This window comes from Sebastes umbrosus, chromosome 7 (genome assembly GCF_015220745.1).
Source record: "Sebastes umbrosus isolate fSebUmb1 chromosome 7, fSebUmb1.pri, whole genome shotgun sequence".
NCBI lineage: Eukaryota > Metazoa > Chordata > Actinopteri > Perciformes > Sebastidae > Sebastes > Sebastes umbrosus.
Window position 1 is genome coordinate 3,628,804 of NC_051275.1, and position 18,090 is coordinate 3,646,893.

The window sequence follows — 18,090 nt, forward strand, 5'->3', positions numbered from 1 at the left end:
CCCCGTCCATAGGACAGCATAAACAATCTGGAAAAAAAGCTTTTTTCTAAATCCTCTTAACTCCCGTGCCATAACAGGTAATAAAACAGGCACTTTCATGAGAGGCACCATGCATCCCCGAGCAGATATACACTCTTATGAGTTGGCCTATATACAGTCATCCAAATATATTTTTATATTTTAAATGTCATTAATACGCATGTAGGTCATGGATGGAAATAGCCTATATGTTTAAGCTGTACATCTTTCAGATTTGATTTATATAGGCCTATATCATTTGACGCATAGGTTTATTTGACATATTAGCGGCCTATCTTTATTTTACAGTTGGCTATATGATGTATTTATATGCCGATTTACATGTAAGAGGGTGAACTGTTTTAATAGCAACAAAACTCACGTTCGTCATTGGTCAATAAACATTTTGTTCAAAATAAATCATACAATCATTCATGGTTTCGGCCTATTCCACTGAAAACAGCTGCTCGGATATTACAAGTTCAAAGATAGCCTACTTTCACACACGCAGCCTTTTCCTCATATTTACCTTAGCTGTAAAATTTAAACTATATGATACATCGTCTCAACCTAATAGCATCACTCTTTGGATCCATCCTCTTAGTTCTTTCACTTAACCCATTTATTTTGTTTTGTTTTATTTATTCTTTTGTTGACATGTATATCTTACGACACTTCCAGGTGTACTTGAAGGCGACATGCCCGTATGTTGATCCCGGCCCTCTGCTGGATGTGGCGGGAACAACCAGTACAACCAACCGGCCCCCCACCGGCCCCGTTGTCAAGGAACTGCGTCCCCGGTTGCTATCATGGAGGAAGACTGTACACAGACAGACTGAGGTGAAGCAGCTGGAGAAGTCCACACTTAGCCCAGTTATTTCTGACTTTCTTTTAACCGACAAGAGAGGCGGTCATTCTTCAGGAGAAGTTGCTGCGATGTGGATCCGAGCATGTTTCTCTTCTTCGTCCTGAAGATGGTTGAAGGAGTTTGACCGGAGAACCGCTGACGTTAGAATCGCTGACGTTAGAACCGCTGACGTTAACGTTAGCAGCTAAAGCAGGACCCAACCAGCCGAGTTAGCAACCAGCTAGCAGCTCTGCAGCTCTGCAGGGAGCTGTAACTGGATGTCTGCCCGCTGTCAACAAGGACCTGCAGCCTCGGAGGATGCAAGTTGTTCAAGGCAACTTCTTCTTCCACTCGTATCCTACACACGTTGAGTTATTGATGCTGTAGAGTTCTTGTGTTACACGTCTAACTTCAGACTGAGCTACTTCCACCTGTGTTCATATAGGCGAGTCAAAGTAACACTACTACAGTAGGCTGATGGAGAAATACTCCATAGGACTTTTACCTGCAACAGAGTATTTCTATATCATATTCTGAATCTGTAAAATTATTAAATCAATGTAGTGGAGTAAAAAGTACTATATTTGCCTCTGAGATGGAGTGGAGTAGAAGTATCAGAACATGGAAATACTCAAGTAAAGTACAAGTACCTCAAAATTGTACTTAAGTACAGTACTTGAGTAAATGTACTTAGTTACTTTCCACCACTGAGTACATGTTATACTGTTGTGTTTTTCTAAGCATTCTTTACTGCTCCTGTTGGAATAAAATCATTGTTTATTATTTTAATAATTAATAACTATAATAATTATTTAACTGAAAAGTAGTAATGTGTTTTTGATATCTTCACTTTTGCATTAAATCATACCGGGATGTTTGCTGAAATTGATTGGATGGATGTGGCACATCCCTACCTAGAAAAATTTCCACCAGCTGCCACTGGTCCTACATTCAAAATGTTACTGAAGTAAAAGTACAAAAGTTAGCATTAAAATATAATGGAATTAGCCTGCCAATACTCAGTATGCAGACTGGTCCATTTCACAATAATTTGTATTGTATTATTGAATTAGAATAATTGATGCATTAGTGGGTACATCACTTTAATGTTGCAGCTGGTAAAGGTGGGATCAATAAAGTTTTATCTTTATCCATAATAATATATTTATCATTTATTTGTTGTATTAATATCTGAATCTGCAAAGTAAATAGTTACTAAATGTATCAAATACATATAGGGGGAGTAAAAAGTACAATATTTCCCTTTGAAATGTAGTGGAGTAGAAGGAAAAAATGGAAATACTCAAGTAAAGTACAAGTACCTCAAATGTACTTAACTACAATACTTGAATAAATGTACAACCAGCCTGTATAATTCTTGATAACTTAATGTTCAATCACTCAGGTCAAAGGTTACATTTAGGTGACCCATATCTACATTTAAAACTGCTCTCCTTAGCTGCTGACTTCCAGGAATTCGAGGCTGGGAGCTGATGGAGGCCTCGAAGCTGAGAGACAACTTTTGGTTGAAGAGCAGAAGTCATGCAGGTCCCGAGCTCGCAAGTTCTCCCTGGAGACCAACCGACGCAGGAAGTCAGTTTTAGTGTCTAATAATTATGCATTGTTGTTTTTATTTTAGCACTAATAGGATGTGTCATCTCAGTCTGCAGCCCAAACCTTCCCAGAGAGACACTTCTTTGTAAATTAAAAGGGGCATCTGCCATTTCTTCCTGGAAGCACATGCTGCTTTGTTGGTGCAGAGCAGGCACCTCCTGGACAGCAGCTTATGGTTCTGTCCTGGGCTTAACACCTTTGAGGGATGGATGGTGTTGATAGGATTTTGGAGTCTAGACCTGGAAATAGATCGGTTGGCCCAGAGGGTAACTGTGGGCCAGAGCAGTGACTGAAGCGTCACCTCTCTGACAACTAAAGCTGCTAAGTTCAGCACCGTGTGATGCTAAAATCCCTTACAGATATTAATAGCTTCTAAATTAGTGTTTCAATAGCTATCAGCGGAGGCTAAAAGTGAGTGTTGCTGTTTTTAAACTAAGAGCTTGAAAGAGTAGGTTAATGCAAGGATAGCTGTAGGTGGAGGTCCCATTTGTTGTGTAATATCAGAGACATATTTTGGTTTTCCAGAGGCAGGTGATAATTTAAATATAATGTAGGTTACAGTTATGTCAAGGACATGTACAAGAAAAGAAACCTACAGGTTATGTGTGTTATTTTAAAGGAGGGGACATATTAAAGGGGGTGGATAAGCTATCCCTTTAACATTACATGAAATGGAACTTGTTTTTGTTTCACCCTAGAAATGTGTCATGAACGAAAACTTTATGCACTGATCAAACTTTTAAAGACTAGTTTTACAGTTTATAAATCAATATTGAATGCAATATATCATATTTCTACATCAGCACACTGGTGCTGGTAACCAAAATACTGCTTGAGCACATTATTGCTTGTATGCATTTTTTATCATTGTTTTATATATATTTTTTTAATAGTATCAGATAAGCAGAAAAGAAACATATTTTAAAATTAAATTAAAGATGAATTATTGCAGCACACCAACAAAAAATATTTGATTGTAAAGCAGTAACAGTATTTGGTTGCTTCCTTTCATGCCAGTGTAAACAAGGAGTGATTATGTACAAGTTATGTACATATTATTCCAAACTCTGCAGCTCCAATAAGATGCATTTATAAATACATATTTTAGATAATATACTGTATATACTGTTTATATATATGAGATAATAAAGATTCTATTTATTTTTAATAGAACAGAGCCTATTCTGGTTTAAAAATGTACACTTCTTATTGACAGTGACTACAATTTTTGCCTATTTGAAAATAGCATTAATGCTGAACTTGATTGACCCTGTTGATGTTATTATTGGCTTCCTCTGTGAACCCAGTAGTGAGCTTTAATTTATTAATGACTGTGCTGAAAACATATCTCGATGAACAGACTCAAGTTTCTGTATCTAAAACATGGCCAGTCTACATTTAATCAATTAAAACGTGCCTCGGCGTCACGCTCTGCTCTCTCTCGTGGCTCAGGGCTCTGGAGGAGAGACGGAAGCAGTGGGACGTGCAGGAGCAACGGCTGATAGAGAACATCCTTAAGCAACGCAGACATCGAGTACAGGATGCGACGGAGCGCTTCCAAAGAGCCCATTTACCTCCTTCTCAGAGACGCAGACAATGTTAGTGATGTATCTTACGTATGCCTCTTACAACTGAGAAATAACACACAACAGTCTTAACACATTTCTGTTTATGCTTTCCTTTGTGGTGTTTTAGCTTTTAGAAGAAATGTCCCAAACATTGAAGATGCGCTCAATCAAATTCAAGGCTCCTTGAGTTTATACACCCGGCAGTCCTCCTTCTTGTCCAGCAACTCTAACGTTAGCAGGTAAATTAATTATTCTATCATTCTCATGTGTCCATATAGCCCAGTCACTGCTGTTGTATTAATACTAGGGCTGTCAATCGATTAACATATTTAATCGAGACTAATTGCATGATTGTCCGTAGTTAATCGTGATTAATTGAAAAATTAATCACACATTTTTTTATCTGTTCAAAATGTACCTTAAAGGGAGATTTGTCAAGTATTTAATACTCTTATCAACATGGGTGCTTTATGCAAATGTATGTATATATTTATTATTGGAAATCATTTAACAACACAAAACAATGACAAATATTGTCCAGAAACCCTCACAGGTACTGCATTTAGCATACAAAATATGCTCAAATCATAACATGGCAAACTGCAGCCCAACAGGCAACAACAGCTGTCAGTGTGTCAGTGTGCTGACTTGACTATGACTTGCCCCAAACTGCATGTGATCATCATAAAGTGGGCATGTCTGTAAAGGGGAGACTCGTGGGTACCCATAGAACCTATTTTCATTCACATATCTAGAGGTCAGAGGTCAAGGGACCCCTTTGAAAATGGCCATGCCAGTTTTTCCTCGCCAAAATTGAGCGTAAGTTTGGAGCGTTATTTAACCTCCTTCCTGACAAGCAATGGATTCCTGAGGTTTTCTAGTTTCATGCCAGTATCTTCACTTTAACTTTAAAACTGAGCCTGCTACAACCTAAAAATCGCATGGCGCATTAATGCGTTACAGAAATTAGTTAAACAAATTTGCGTTGACGAGTTATTATTGCGCTAACTTTGACAGGCCTAATTAAAACCTCATACTGTTACTCAAATTCTGGTGATATTTATGTTCATAACTTTTGATTTGTAATATATTTGTTGTGTAGCCTTTGAGAAATCACACATTGTTTTCATATTTTTCTGTTTTCTCCTAAAGAAGCTGCACTCCCTCTCCCAAGCCTCCCACAGTTTCTAAATCCTCCCACCGTCAAGCCCTCTCTGCTGTGGAGGCCTACACGAAACTGCTCCAGGAGCAGAGCATGACTTGCTTCAAGAGCAGTCAACAAACTGAAAAGACACAAGAGAAGCAGACAAAAGATCACAGTCCTCAGGTATGGTGGTTGTTTCATTTGAATGTGCAGGAAACAAAACATTTTGCTGGCAGTCTCACAATAAGGTGTTATTTCACCCCTGATTCATGTTTGTTTTTTTAGTAAGTATTAGAATTGTTATTCTAAAAAAAGTTATTTATGTCATTTTATTGTTGTATAGGGGTTCCTTATGTTGTAAGATGCTGCATTGTCTCTCAAACACATATACACCGAGCCCACTAATACTGTGCGTCAATGGAGTGACCATTGTCTGCTGCTAAAAGAAAGAGTCTCTGTGCTATAACCAGACTGCAATTTATCAAGTCTTTATTATTATATATTTTTTAATAATGCTATTGCATTAAATTCATGAATCAGTACACCCACAAAATGTCCAATATATTTGCATGTATTTGCAACTATTATTATTATATTTGTATTTTTTGTACCCCCAGTGATTAAAACAGAAAAAGAGATCAAGAAAGAAAAGAGAAAAAATAAACACCATATTCATCCATATACAGTATACACATGCATACATACATATACACACATGTATGAACACAAATACTGTATGTATATGTGTATATATAGATTCATGCATGCATCCACAAATTGACTAAAAGGGGTGTTAATTTTGCTAACTAAAGACAACCAGACACACTATAAATAAATAAAACAATAAAATAAAGTAGAATAATATAAATAATAATAATAATAAAAGTTAAAATAAAAAATACAAAAAAATACAAAAGGGGGGGGGATACGTGTCTATTCCTCCTCTAAAATATGTAGTTATTTATTTATTTTAAGAAGTCTTTATTATTGATGATGTTAAACACTTGCTTGGCTACCATCTTGGGCAATTCAAATGCCTTTTTTTTGTATCTCACCCTACACAAGTAGACCCCTAGGGGGCAGCAGTGTGACATAATCGCTTTCCTGCACCAGAAACGGCCTTTTCGGCTGCCACTCTGCTGCCGCTGGCCTCAGCACTCAGCACCCACCCTGTGTTGAACTGTGTGTGTGTGTGAATAGTTGTGTAAAAAGTTTTATTTGTATCAGATTCTTGAGTTGCTTTTGTAGAAAAAATTCCTGCCTCCGTGCTTGTTAGCGTGGGACTTGAATTGATATGTTTGAACGACTCTCTATTTTCTCTCAAAAGAAATGCTGATATCTGCATGACACATCAAATTTCTTATTGGAATATAGGTATAATGCTCCCCTCACACCTGACCTGTGCATATGACACGCATACTGATCCACTACCATTCCAAAGAGGAGGACATTTACACCAAACTTGTTCACAGATATGTCCGGTTTATGCAACTTTACTTCCTTATTTATCATTCACTGTGGGCTGTTTCGCAGATATGTTTACATGCCATGTTCAACATGGCGAATAAGGTATCTCTTCAAACATTTTACAGTGAAGCCTACTCTCTTGTCACTGCTGTAATATCTCAGCTCTGTTAACAAACTGGCATAAAGTGCACCTTTTATAACAGACACCTGATTCGTAATGACCCAAGAAAGTGAAGCAGGATCTCATATCCCTGCTGTTGACCAGAGTGGTTTTACAGGTCTGTTTACCCAGGTTGACCCTTTCTCAACAGCAATATATTTACATATGAACTACAGCCGAGCTAATGTAAAAAAAAAAACACATACATAATCTTTTCTTTTTTTAATCACTTTTGTGTTTCAGACAATTGAATTTCTATCATGATCTTAACTGGTGTTGCACAGTTTAGGTGTGCTTACTATGAATGAAAATCACATTCAACCTGTCTTTAAATCTCAACGAATCATTGAGGGCATGCCCTAATTTTCATTGATGTTGAGAGTACAATAATACAGAATAAATACACACAAGAACATAATATATAATAATTAGTTAACAATAAGCAAACAACCAGACAACAATAGAACACTGTTAAAAACAGTTACATTCAAAAATGTAAAATCACCTATAGGTACAATTGTGTTAAGTGTTAATGTGTTTAATGTGTAAGTTTTCCAAGTTTTTGCAGCAGAAACACTAAAATCCGTTTCCCCAAATTTAGTGTTTGCACGCAAGACTTCAAGCGTTATCCAATCACTTGAACGAGTCGAATAATGACTATAGGACCAGTTTAATAAGGATGTGATGTATGATGGCAAGTTGCCATTAAGGGCTTTATAAATAAATAAAAAACAATGCCTATCACGTCTTACTGTTAGAGATGCCCACCCAACCTTTTCATACAAGATGTAATGATGAGTAGAATAACTGTCACCGGTAATAAATCGTAGGGCGGAGAGATAAACTGAACGGTTTGAGAGTGGAGGCAGAGGCGTGTCTATAGATAACGTCACCATAATCCAAGACAGAATATAGGATAATTAGTTCTGTTTATGTACAAATATCCAATTTTTTGTTGTAGCTTGCTGACAAGTGTGTCAATGTGAAATTTAAACGTAAGTTTTGGGTCCAGCCAAATACCAAGGTATTTATACTAGGGCTGTGCATTGGCATGAATCTGGCAATATAATACGTATCATAATACAGGGGTTACAATTCAATATATTGCGATTTATAACAATACTGTAAGCAAGGCGATATATTGTGATTTTTTTTTTTTTTTAGGAAAACTCATAGTATAAAGAACACACCATCATATGCATAAAATCTGAGTAAAACAAAGTTGACTTATTTATGCAATCAGAACAGTGGGATCTGCATTTGCATTTATCACAGTCCATGTAACATCCAGCATCATAGCACTACTACTGAGAGGGCACATATCTCTGCAAATCAAATACAATATTGACTGAGTTAATCTTAGGAGGCTTAGAAAACATATAATATATAAATATTAAATATTAAAGATAATTATTCATATCAATAACATTTATTTTAATAAATTATCAATAATAATGGGGCACCAAATTATGTTGGTACATAAGCTCAAAAGACATTAAAATGGCCATCAAAGGTAGTTAAGAATTATCAAAATAATTATTAATTATGTTAAATAATATGATTTAATCTATATTAAATCACTTTAGGGCACCACTCTTTGAAACAAAAAGCAAATGGTCAATTAATGCAGTCTCATAAATAAGTCTCATAAAGTATACTATACTATCAATTTGGAACTCTGATTAATAATTAAATTAATAACTATAACCAAAAATCAACATATCAAAAGCTAGTATCAGTTCATAGTGCTTTTCATAGCAGCGGTTGGTATTATTCACTCTTGATTTAATATGGATTAAATCATATTATTAAACATAATTAAATAATTATTTTTGATCATAATAGATCTTAATTACTTTTGATAACCGCTTTAATGTCTTGTGAGCTTATGTAACAACATCATTTGGTGCCCCGTTAGTATTAATATATATTGATCATTTATTAATATACATTTTATTGATATTAATAATTATCTTTAAAATGTTCTGATAACTAGATTAGCTCCTATCTGCGTCCCCAACACTAGCCCTCAACGTCTCTTTTCCACTCTCTCCCTCTCAAACACAAACAACTTTTATTTTAGATCTGTGTTATACTGTATATGGAAAATGTAAATCCTATTATTATATTTTACTCATCCCCTCTCTTTTGCTTCTATATTTCAGGACAGTCAACTGTCTGATTGCTGTAATTCTGAAAGCCTTTCAAGTAAGGACAGTTTGGAGAATGAGGAGCCCAACCACAGCACAAAAAATCTACAGTATCCCTATTCATCGTTCTGGTTTGACTCAAAGAAGCCCCATCCAGACCTGACGAAGCAAAATGATTTGTGTCCCACATCAGACATGACTTCTTTCTCTGCAATGATGCTTCTTGGTGATAACTTACCCCAATCAAGAAAACTGCAAGAACATAAACAGAAAAGACAAGAGGACTGTGAGGGGCCTAACAATGAGATGCACATTTCTAAAGCTTCTTGGTTCACATCTGTTGAGCAAACACCTAAAACAGAGAGCCAGCCTGCTCTGCACAACGGCAACTTATTAACTCTTTGTGAAATGATTAGTGAACACCCAGAGCACTTTGAGGTAAACTCCTCACAAAACAGTCCCAGTGACAACATCGCCGCTACAAATAGCAACAAAGCACTCCAGTCTTTGTGTCCTAAACAAAAGGCTCTGTTGGATCTCGGGCAGAAGGGTGTCCATGATGACAGACAATTAAAACATCCATCAGCTACAGAAATTCTTTTGCCTGCCAAAAATGGCAATAGCAAAGACATTTTATTTGGGGCTCCCCCAAAGCCCAATATTTTCTTGAACGATAGCACGACAGATAATGCCTCACAAGAAGGAACTCTTCAGCAAACAGGAAAAGAGAACCACAATCTGTCATCCCAGAGAGAGCCTAGTGCTTCCATAAACAACCTCAATAAGGTTTCAAATCCAGAGCCCAAAACTGAGAAGCCTGTTAATGCAGCATCGCTGCAAAACACATGCCTTTCAAACATTCAATCAGACACTCTTAAGTGCCTTAAGTGTCCTGAGGGGGCAGTGCAAAATATGCCTGTTTCAGTGAGGACACCTCATTCAGTGTGTGGAGTCAGATTCATTAAAGGAATCCTTAAAAAGCAGTCCAAATATATGCCAGGAGATACCGCGTGTGTGTACGGCGCAGGACATTTGACCTTTGCAAAACAAGTAGCTTTAGCGATCAGAGACAGTGTCGAATTGACTCGGACAAAAACTAAGGATGTGGAGGGCAACAGCACCGTCAAAAAGAAGCTACGCTGGTTCGATGAGGTCCATGTGGAACAAGAGGACAAAGAACAGAACATAATGAAACAGATGAAAGGCAAATCTTTCAATCTCTCTCACTCAAATGACAACTCAGAGGACCACCGGCTAAGTCTCACCACAGTCTCAGGGGCTTCCAAGTCTGGACCCGGCGTGACCCCTCCAGCCTCCACTGGTTATCACTTTACAAAGCAAGCGTGGGCAGATGTTGGGGTTCAAGTCAGCTTGCCCCAAGAACGAGCGGACGAGGTCAAGGTGCCGCGGAGCAGTACCAGGACCAGTGGCCCCAAGGTCCCTCGGAGGGAGCGCTCTGCCAGAGCCGGAGCGGGTCCAGTTTCCTCGCGGACTAGAAAGGGCACCGTCATACGACCTCAATCTGCCACCGAGGTGAGTCAGATTGCCAAAACCCAAGGGAAGATCATGGTACCCCGCCCACCTCCTAGGATGGAATCGGAAAAGACGGCAAACACTAAGACTCCATATGGCGTGGATCATGCTGGTGTCAAATGTAAACAAGCTCTGGCTGAGCAGGCCCTGCACAAGGACAACTCAGAAGGCTTTTTCTCACCTTACACACATAATGTCATTACAGCAGATAGTGCTGTTATGCACACGGCCCTGCCTCCCTCGTATACCTACACAATCTCAAAGGGCACGCCCAGCTCCGGTCATCAGGACACTCAGGGCTGCAGCAGAAGAAGAGGGGTGGTGTACAATGAAAAAGGCCTCTGTTTAGACTGCACTCCCACAGATGAGGAGATCTCACAGCTCTGGCACGGTGTCCGCAGTGCCTTAGCCACCAAGGACGGTAATGTATATTTTGGCTGACAGCCCCCTCACACAGCTTAGGCTTGGTCTGTGTGTCTGCAGAGATGTGTCAGTTAGATTTACACGCAGTTTCTCTCAAGCTTCTTTGTTTCTAACCATCAGCTAAAATAACAATCCCAGTGATCCTTTGAATCCATCTTTTTATCTGTAACTGTCCTCTTAATCATATTGAAAGAAAACTGCACTGAATGAGCTGTATGATGTTGGTGTGACTGCCAATTTGCAAAGTTGTTTAAGATTCCCAAGAGACCCCTTTTCAGTGGAAAGCTATTTTTCATAATTTGCATCAATATGCCACGTCTTCTTTTCTGTGTTTACCGCTGTTTACCAATTTATTCAAATTGATCCGTCAGTGAAGCTGAAGTCTTGCTTACGTGTCTTGAGAAAAACAAGCCAGTAATATCTGGAAAAGTGGACTTAGTTGACCCTGAAATCTTCCTGCCTCACAATGGCTCGTTGTGTGCCTTGCCTCAAGCCAGTGCCAATCTGTCCCATGTTACCATTAGACATAATAGTCTCATCAGAAGTGAGTGGCTTCTTTCTTACCTCTTCTACTGGTGAGATTAAACGTTGGAGCTAAGCCACATTTTCCCAATGCATCAACAAATAATATATAAAGCAGCAGTGGGTAGAATTGGAGTAAATATGATTTTTAAAAAAGTGCTATATCTTGACAGTAGTACATGACACAGGTGATCTGAAAAAAACTGTGTGCCTGTGTCCTCCGGTGCTCCTAACGGCATCTGCAAGATTTCAGACCGGAGAAAACAACCAATCAGAGCCGAGCTGGAGCCTTGCTGTCTCTGAGCAGCGGTCTGATCAAACGGTCAAACTGGGCGACGCTGATCAAATATGAATCAATATTCTGTTACTCTAATGCCTATTTCTCGCCTCAAACAAGAAACATCTTGTAGTGTACTGTTTAGCTGTAAAATGAGAAAGTTTATGACCCGGCCGCCATGTTGAGATCAGTTGAGGAAATACCATGCACCGCCCACCAGCTGTAGCACAGCCAATAAGTACTCTCTCTCTTTCTCTGAAATGACCTGTGATTGGCCAAAGTCTCCCGTCACAGGCTAGATTTTTTAAAGCCTGAAAACATAGCCATGAGGAGGTGCAGAAGTCTAGTTTTCTCTCAGAACTCTTGAATTACAATATGCTGAAAGTTTTTTTTTCCCAATGATGCCAAAAACATTCTGCCTATTGCAGGTTTAATTTGAGCATCTTCATATATTCACACACACACTATTGTTTAAATATCACACCAGAACAGAGCTGAGCTGCAAAATTTAGACAACATATTCAATTTAGCTTGCAATATCAATTTTGGCAGTACAAACGGAAAGCTAGTAGTAGTGGAAGTAACAAATATTAAAGCTTAAGAGCAAATACGATTTAAAAAAAGTTATTTTTATAAAACGGTCGCTATATCGGGACAGTAGTTAATGGAACAGGTAACCTGAAAAAAATCATGTGTCTCTTTGTCCTCCGGTGCTCCTAATGGCATCTGCAAGATTTCACAGACCGGAGGAAAACAAGCAGTAAGAGCTGATCTGAGGTCTGCTGTCCAGCTGCTGTCTATGAGAGCCGGCTGCCAATCACTCGCGAACTCCGACCAAACGGTCCAACTAGGCAGCGCTGATCAAATATGAATCAATATTATGTTACGTTAATGTCTATTTCTCTCCTCAGATGTTTTCAGAATCATCTTGTAGTGCACGGTTTAGCTGTAAAATGAGAAAGTTTGTGACGCCGCCATCATTGTGAAATCTGGTGAAGGAACGCCAAGTTCCAGTCACATGACCGTAGCACAGCCAATAGGAACGCCCTCTTTCTGAAATGACATGTGATTGGTCAAAGTCTCCCGTCACGGGCTAGATGTTCTAAAGCCTGAAAACAGAGCCATGAGGAGGTGCAGAAGTCTAGTTCTCTCTCAGAACACTTGAATTACAATATGCTGAAAGGTTATTATGGAATTTTTGCCCAATGATGCCAAAAATATACTGCCTACTGAAGCTTTAAATCATAAAAATGGAGTTGATGAAAATGCATGTGAAATGAAAAATGGTGGTCATCAAGTGATTTGATTAATTTAAAGCCAGTCTGACTAAAACAGTCGTGATATGATTAAAGCAGAGCCATGTTTCATAATTTTCCCCCATCTTTCTTTCTTCGTTCACAACAAAAAATTGCCATTTATCATTTAAGGAAAGTGGCCTCAAGGGTTGAAGAAACCAAAAAGTATTTGAAGAAAAGGGAAGTGATGAAAATGTATGTGAAATGAAAAATAGAGAGATAAATTCTCAATTGATTTGATAAACTTGATTGACATTTTATTTGAAACAGCGTTGCTCTGATAATCAACTGTCGACCATTCATCATTTACAAACACCCAGCTGACGTTTACAGCATGCAGTTTTTGTTACTTCTGCCATATCAAAAAAGAAAAAGAACACACCCACTCAGCGAACCGCTCTACTCTCGACTTCTTCTGGCAGTGGGCGTAGTTTTTGATTGACATTTAGGACGGAGGTGACAAAAATTGGGTGTTGTCAACGATAAATGTCAGTTGGGTGTTATGAATGATGAATGGTCGACAGCATTTTTATCAATTAATTTTTGTTACTTCCACCCCTCATAGAAAGCCCTAACAAAACTGGGAACAACTGTTATAGTGAACTGTTATAAAGTGGTATCTTTTCTTGCATATTAAGGAAAAAATATGCAGTTCTTATTCACAAGCTTAACATTATGTATTGTGATTTTCAGTCATCTCTATTGCAGGCGTTAAGAGAGAAACAATTTAGCTTTGTATCCTCTTTAGAGGATCACAGAGAGGGCTCACCACATACTAATTAACATTATCATTCATGTTGATGTAGTTATGTCATCTTCTTTCAGCAAAAGCCATGCTGGGAAGACAGGCCGTGGACGGTGGGCGAGTTGTGAGGAAACCCTGCGTGGAGCAGAGCAGACAGCCTCCCGGCTCAGGGAGCAGAAGGCTTCCTCAGGTACACGCATGCAGTCGCCCTGTGGGGAGGAAGAGTGAGAATAATTGCTAAAGATCAGTAAATGGGTGTGTTTGAACTCGTTGAATCAGTTTCGCCGTCCCTTTCATGCCGTCCTCAGTGTTTCTAAAACTGACTAGACGACACGTTTTATGCTTCTCAAGACGAGACTTACCGGATGGACTTGAGCTGTCGGGGTTTTACAAAAAAAGATAAGCGTTGATGCATAATGTTTTTGTTTACAACTTGCTCTACCTGTTCTTGTGCTTTATGCCTATCACCTAGATTTTCTTTGCAGCGTACTATAAATATAAATTCATCTAACACTTACACATGTTCATTTTGTTTTGTGTAGCCAACAAAACCGACCACAGAGCCAGTAAGACTGTTTTCCAGTACTTACAACATGGCCTTTGCAGATGAAGGTATTGTGTTCACACTGTGTGCCTGTGTTTATGTTACTATAGTTCAAACTAACTTTTAATTTCCATAACTGCCAGCATTACAAAAATGTCTGTCTTCTGTTGAGTTCAACATTTCATAGGACTTCTCTACTGCATGTATTTTATTTAAAGGACCAGTGTGTAACAATTTAGGGGGATTTATTGGCAGAAATGGAATACAATATCAAATTCCTTTAGTGTAACATCACCTGAAAATAAGAAATGTTGTGTTTTTGTTATCTTAGAATGAGCCGTTTATATCTACATAGGGAGCGGGCAAGGCCTATGAAAAGGAGGCTGGGTCACGGGCGGACATGGGTCTTGGGGTATGGGTTATTACACATGCGCAGTGTAACAGAAGCTGCGGTCGCGCGTTGCGATTGGCTCAATTTCGGCGAGTGCAGGCGAGATTTTACTGCGCATGCGTTATACCCCCGGAGATATGACGCGTGACCCAGCCCCCTTTATATAGGCTTTGGGAGCGGGTCCCCTCGCCATGGAGTCCGCCATGTTGCACCGCCATGTTTCTACAGTAGCCCAGAACGGACAAACCAAACAATGTTAACTTTTCCTGCTTGGGCCGGAGTTGATAATGTTACTCGCTCCCATCGCCGCCGCTCTCTCTCTTGCTTCACCACTCACTTCCCACGTATACACACACACACACACACACACACACACTAATCACTCTACTCCTACAACAACTGGCTCTAGAGAGGGCCATTCACGTTTTTGCATCGGCGATCGTAGCAATTGTACAAGCTTGGCACACGGGAGAATTTGTAATCTGCAACCTCACTGTTAGATACCGCCAGATCCTACACACTGTTCCTTTAATGTATAACCGAAAAGAACCCAAAGCACCCAAAAGATTTTTAGGCATAATGTGAAAATAAAATGAATAGTCTGAGCCAATATCGTTCTCAATCATTTTTGTAGTACAACAGGGACACCAGAAATGTACAAAGACAACAGCACAGCTGTATTTTACACATAAATGTATACAAAATAACAACAAAAGTAGAGAGCAAACAGGTGAGAATGCATGCGTTTTGATGTGACTTTGACTGTGCTCTCAGGGTTGGTGAGTGCAGCCCAGTTACACCTGGCTGAAGTACATGCTGGAGGCCAACTGGAAGAAGCGGATATTGTGGCTGCCGTGGAAACAGCCCAAACACAGAGGCCTGGCACAGTGAAGCAGCGCAGCCCACAGCAGGGACTCACTGCCATTTCCATGGAAGAGCATAAAATCCTCCTGTCTCTGGACAGACTCAACCACCAGCTGCACTGTGAGTGATCACTTTGTAAAGGCTGTTTGTAATAGACCAGAACGGATCGACCAGATTGTTGTGATCTGCAGAAAATGTGTTGTCATTTCAATGCAGAATAACCACTCCTGCCTGTTTCTGTTTGTAGGTGTGCGGGAACACGTGGGGGGTAATACTGGCACGTGTGGTTTCGTACTTATTGATGCGCCCTCTGTAAGTATGAGTTTCTAAGGGATTCGTTGCTTGCATCAACACATAAAAATTACTTTGTTGAACATGTTTCATTACTGACCTTCTTCCACTGTTTTCAGACGAGGGAAGTGAAAGTCACAAACCATCACAAGCATCGTGCATCCTCAGCTCCCAACCGCTCTCGGTACCAGAAGAAATACTGACTTACAGCGTGTGTGGTCCACAGTGGTCTTCTCTCCCATCAGTGCATTATACCTGTCCTGTCACACTGTATAACCAACCACTTTATTGCCTCGTAAAATGAAGTTTAGTCATATGCACGCTTGTGTATCTTCAAGATCTAAGAGATCAGCAGCAATGGACTGTAAAGGCAATAAAACATATCAGCAAAATTAGACTTTTTAAGTTGGTGAGTTGAAATTAGTTTTGTATTTTTGCCATCTGCTTGGACAAAAACACATTACTAAAAGACATTTTAGCTTTTGTTAAGCAATCAAATTCAAAGTGCCTTTAAAAAATGATCAATTTGTTTTTTTAATTCACAAATGAAAAAAAAGACACGTGACCAGAATTACCTGCAAAAATATACACTGTAGATTTATATAAGATTTATTTTCAAAGCTGTCTCATTCTGTATTTATTTTATATAGTAAAACTATTATCTAATGGAAACTATTTTGGGACCAGTGTTGACAGTGAACTAAATAAAGCTTGTTGTCAAGTACTGATAAACTGTCTGGGTGCGGTGTGTTTAGCAGCATTAGTATTTCCTCAATGATGCATGGAGCAGCAGTCAATAAATGGACTGGGGGAGCGGAAATGGGTTGTAGAGAGAAGTGTCGCAACGTTGAAGGTGTGTTTCTTTGATGGCTGCAGGAAGGACGATTATATCTTGTGCAGTAGACTCAACCTACTGGCTCAACAAGGTGAGCCATTGCCAGAGGCCTCCCAGCCTTCTGTTGCAATTGCATCTACCCTGAACTTTACTCTTGCTTTAGGTCCTATTCCATTTAATTGTGTCCTTAAATTAGAGCAGCAACATCAGTAGACTAAATGGTTATTAATTAAATGTTTCTCCATCTCCCTTGCCCAAAAATAGGCGTAAAAAAAAAAACCTGCAAGGATTATTGATGTGAGTTCAGTTGCCCCTCCTCCACTAGCATGTCTGGCTTTGCCCCTTAGTCAACCTGCTAGGACTTGCTCCAAGAGGTTGGAGGAAGCCCGAGCTCATTTGAAGAGTCGGGCTTCCATCGGTGATGACATTTTTGTTGGGTTTAACTGCAGGTTTCTGGTTCTATGCATGCATACATTCTTGAGCGTTTCAACAAGGAGCTGTAAACAATGATGTGAATGTGGTGTCTCTCTGCCGTGTAGAGTCATGCATCATGTCCTTGTTATCTTACATGAAAACTGAGAAGAGACGCAAAGAGAGGAAATATGCTCAGCTTTGGTGTATGATGAATGCCTGCAGCAGCAGAGGCCCGTTGAGGAGTCGTGTGTGTGCAAAACAATTCTCTAGTAAAACGGACAAAAGATGTCCACTGTGGTTATTTGAGGAGGGACATCAATGTCACTTGTAAACTAATGGGCATAAGGTGAGAGAGGAACACACCGACACTTTATCTGGATAGGTCAATGCTGATATTTAAAGGTGCTATTGATAACATTCAGCCACTAGATGTGGCATTCTCCCTCCCCCGTTCAATTGCATTCACTTCACAACAAGTCGTTGCCAGGTACTTATACCATCAATCTCAGCCATGTATCCGTTTTTTCCGCACTAACTGACGTCCCAGAGATACCACGTGATACCAATGTTGTTTTACTATTGGCTCACAAGCCTTGTTAGAAGGGAGAACCAAACGTCAGATATCTTCCACAGAGATAAACAAAACATTCATTTTGGACCCGCCAAAATTTTAATTTTTTTTTTTTTTCAGGAAAAGCTGTTCTTTTATTTGGCACCTTTCAGAAAGCTCTGTGGATGTATTATTATTTTTATTTTTTTTCAATATTTGTGTACATAAGCACATGCACAGATCAAGAAAACAGTAAAATGATGTACAGTAAGAGTTCATCTGTGCAAACTATCTCCAAACTTTTACTCTGAATACTCTTCTGCAGGGTTTCTCTGAAATCTGTTCCCTTTCGCCCCTTTCGCCTACAACCAGAGTCATTATGCTGTACAATGGTGAGCTTAATGACATTTAAGCCTTTAACCAGCACAACACCCAGAA

At 39.3% G+C, this 18,090-nt stretch overlaps 1 protein-coding gene across 3 annotated transcripts; it reads left to right on the plus strand.

Annotated features, from left to right (window-relative positions):
• The first annotated feature begins 675 nt into the window (after positions 1-675).
• Positions 676-16,585, plus strand: cep126 (centrosomal protein 126). Of its 3 annotated transcripts, XM_037776226.1 has the most exons (12): positions 683-1,218; positions 2,339-2,458; positions 3,932-4,077; positions 4,175-4,286; positions 5,200-5,374; positions 8,984-9,846; positions 9,898-10,922; positions 13,844-13,953; positions 14,306-14,375; positions 15,473-15,682; positions 15,810-15,874; positions 15,973-16,585. In XM_037776226.1, the coding sequence occupies exons 1-12, from the start codon at positions 1,184-1,186 to the stop codon at positions 16,054-16,056; spliced, it is 3,015 nt and encodes a 1,004-aa protein (XP_037632154.1). In that variant the 5' UTR covers positions 683-1,183; the 3' UTR covers positions 16,057-16,585. The 3 variants fall into 3 exon arrangements, with proteins under 3 accessions (XP_037632155.1, XP_037632153.1, XP_037632154.1); XM_037776225.1 differs by having other exon boundaries at positions 681-1,218; positions 8,984-10,922; XM_037776227.1 differs by lacking the exons at positions 14,306-14,375; positions 15,473-15,682; positions 15,810-15,874; positions 15,973-16,585 and adding an exon at positions 14,072-14,299 and having other exon boundaries at positions 676-1,218.
• Positions 16,586-18,090: the final 1,505 nt, after the last annotated feature.